At 31.0% G+C, this 1,870-nt stretch overlaps 1 protein-coding gene across 1 annotated transcript; it reads right to left on the bottom strand.

The window, feature by feature from the left end:
* Window positions 1–913: 913 nt before the first annotated feature.
* Tas2r117 (taste receptor, type 2, member 117) lies at window positions 914–1,870 on the bottom strand. Its single transcript, NM_001166682.1, is given in 1 exon segment — window positions 914–1,870. A coding segment is annotated over 1 exon segment (957 nt).

Raw genomic sequence — 1,870 nt, 5'->3', positions numbered from 1 at the left:
CTTGGGGCATTTAATAGCTTAAAAAGATCAGGGGTTGGGGATTTAGCTCAGTGGTAGAGCGCTTGTCTAGCAAGCGCAAGTCCCTGGGTTCGGTCCCCAGCTCTGAAAAAAAAAAAAAAAAGAAAAGGAAAAAAAGATCAGCTATTGATTGTCCACGGGTCATCAGTAAGATATTACACATGATATTATGAATCCATGATAGTAAATTAATCAAAAAGCCACATTTCAAATTAATACTTTAAAAATATCATAACCTTGTATTTTGTATAATTATGCATTAAAATAAAATATATTATGCCATGTTCCCATAATTAACATACATTGTACCTAGAAATGTAAATTACATTATCTGAATCATCATGAAAATATTTTAGAATGGTTGATAATGAAACCAATAACAAATATATATAACTCAAACACAGGAGCCTCATGGGTTCAAAGTATTGGTAAAAATAATTCCAAATTAAGTTTTGTATGTAATAGAATACCTTTATTTATAGTGGTTTATAATTCTATACAATACTTTATATTTTTTCTCTAAACTTTTATTCATATATTTTTATATGGGTACAATTATTTGCTTTTATTGATGTTTGTTATGTATTTTAAAACACATATAGTGCAGTCCATAAGTCAAAATATCTGTGATTAATGATTGATAGAAAAATTGTAAAATTTTGATGTATTTATGCTTTAGTGAGTTACAATGATATTCTTTGGTATGTGAATTAAGAAATAATCTTGAACACAACTTGATAAATTAGTAATAGCTTTAATCAGTGATAATCGTAAAGAAATACCAAATTCATGCAGTCAAAGTGAAAGAATATTTAATATGTAAAAAATGAAAAATACAGAAGACATTTGTATTAGTGAAACATTGTCTGGAATATGCAACAAAATCTATAGTGATTTAGAGATCTAAAGGTTCTACATAATTTTTCCTGAATTTCTGCCACCACAATACAGAGAGACAGGCCTGTCTCATCTTCATGTCTCCTAGAATCAGAATATATGAATGGAATGAAGGAAAAGCTACATATGCAACCTGACAAAATAAAATGAAAAGATTTTTCTTCAGTAATTCATATTTCCAAATTTGTACTAAGACAGACAGAATAAAAATAGAGTATAGTAGGAGAAAGGCAATCACGGTTTGCAAGGCTTTGAAGTGGGCCATAGTACTGGCATCTCGGCGTCCTTGAACATGCTGCTGCATCTTCTTGTGATGTGTCCCCAGAGAGAAGATGAGCAGGAGAAAAGTTGACAGGGACAAAACAAAGGGGACAGACAGGAAAATAATATGAAGGCTTAACATCTGCCTGTGACAATTTGCATGATAATAAGAATTGAAGCTGTATGTTATGTTTCTTTGGTATTCATTTATGCATATGTTAATTTCCAAGTTAATTAGTAAACTATTTAAAGTCAGTAGGACCAGTGACACCAGCAGTGTAACTAAAACTACTTTTTCAACTCTCCACTTTAGATAAAGAAAAAGAGAGTTAGAAAAATTGGATATCTTGAGAAAATAAAAGATACCGAGGCATGTAGCAAGCCAGATGTTGAAATGGTTGACTATAATCCAAAGATTACAAGTAACTTTTATCAGTGAAGTTGTAGTTAAATCTGGATATGAAAAGGAGATGACTAAACTTATAAACAATAAACAGAGTTGAAAAATTCTGGAAATTGCCAAAGCAGTGAGGATTTGATTAACTAATGATATTTTCTTTCTCCTTAGCCAGTCCATACAGTGCACCAGGGCCATGAACCCATTTCCTATAATTCCAGTTACTAATTCAGTGAATAAAATGATTGTAAGTGTGCTGTGAGAGATAACAAATATTGTCTTCAAATTATGTTGCAT

Source organism: Rattus norvegicus, chromosome 4 (assembly GCF_021556685.1).
Source record: "Rattus norvegicus strain SHRSP/BbbUtx chromosome 4, alternate assembly SHRSP_T2T, whole genome shotgun sequence".
NCBI lineage: Eukaryota > Metazoa > Chordata > Mammalia > Rodentia > Muridae > Rattus > Rattus norvegicus.
Note: the sequence above shows the minus strand (reverse complement) of the source record. Positions and strands in the feature narration are given on the sequence as shown.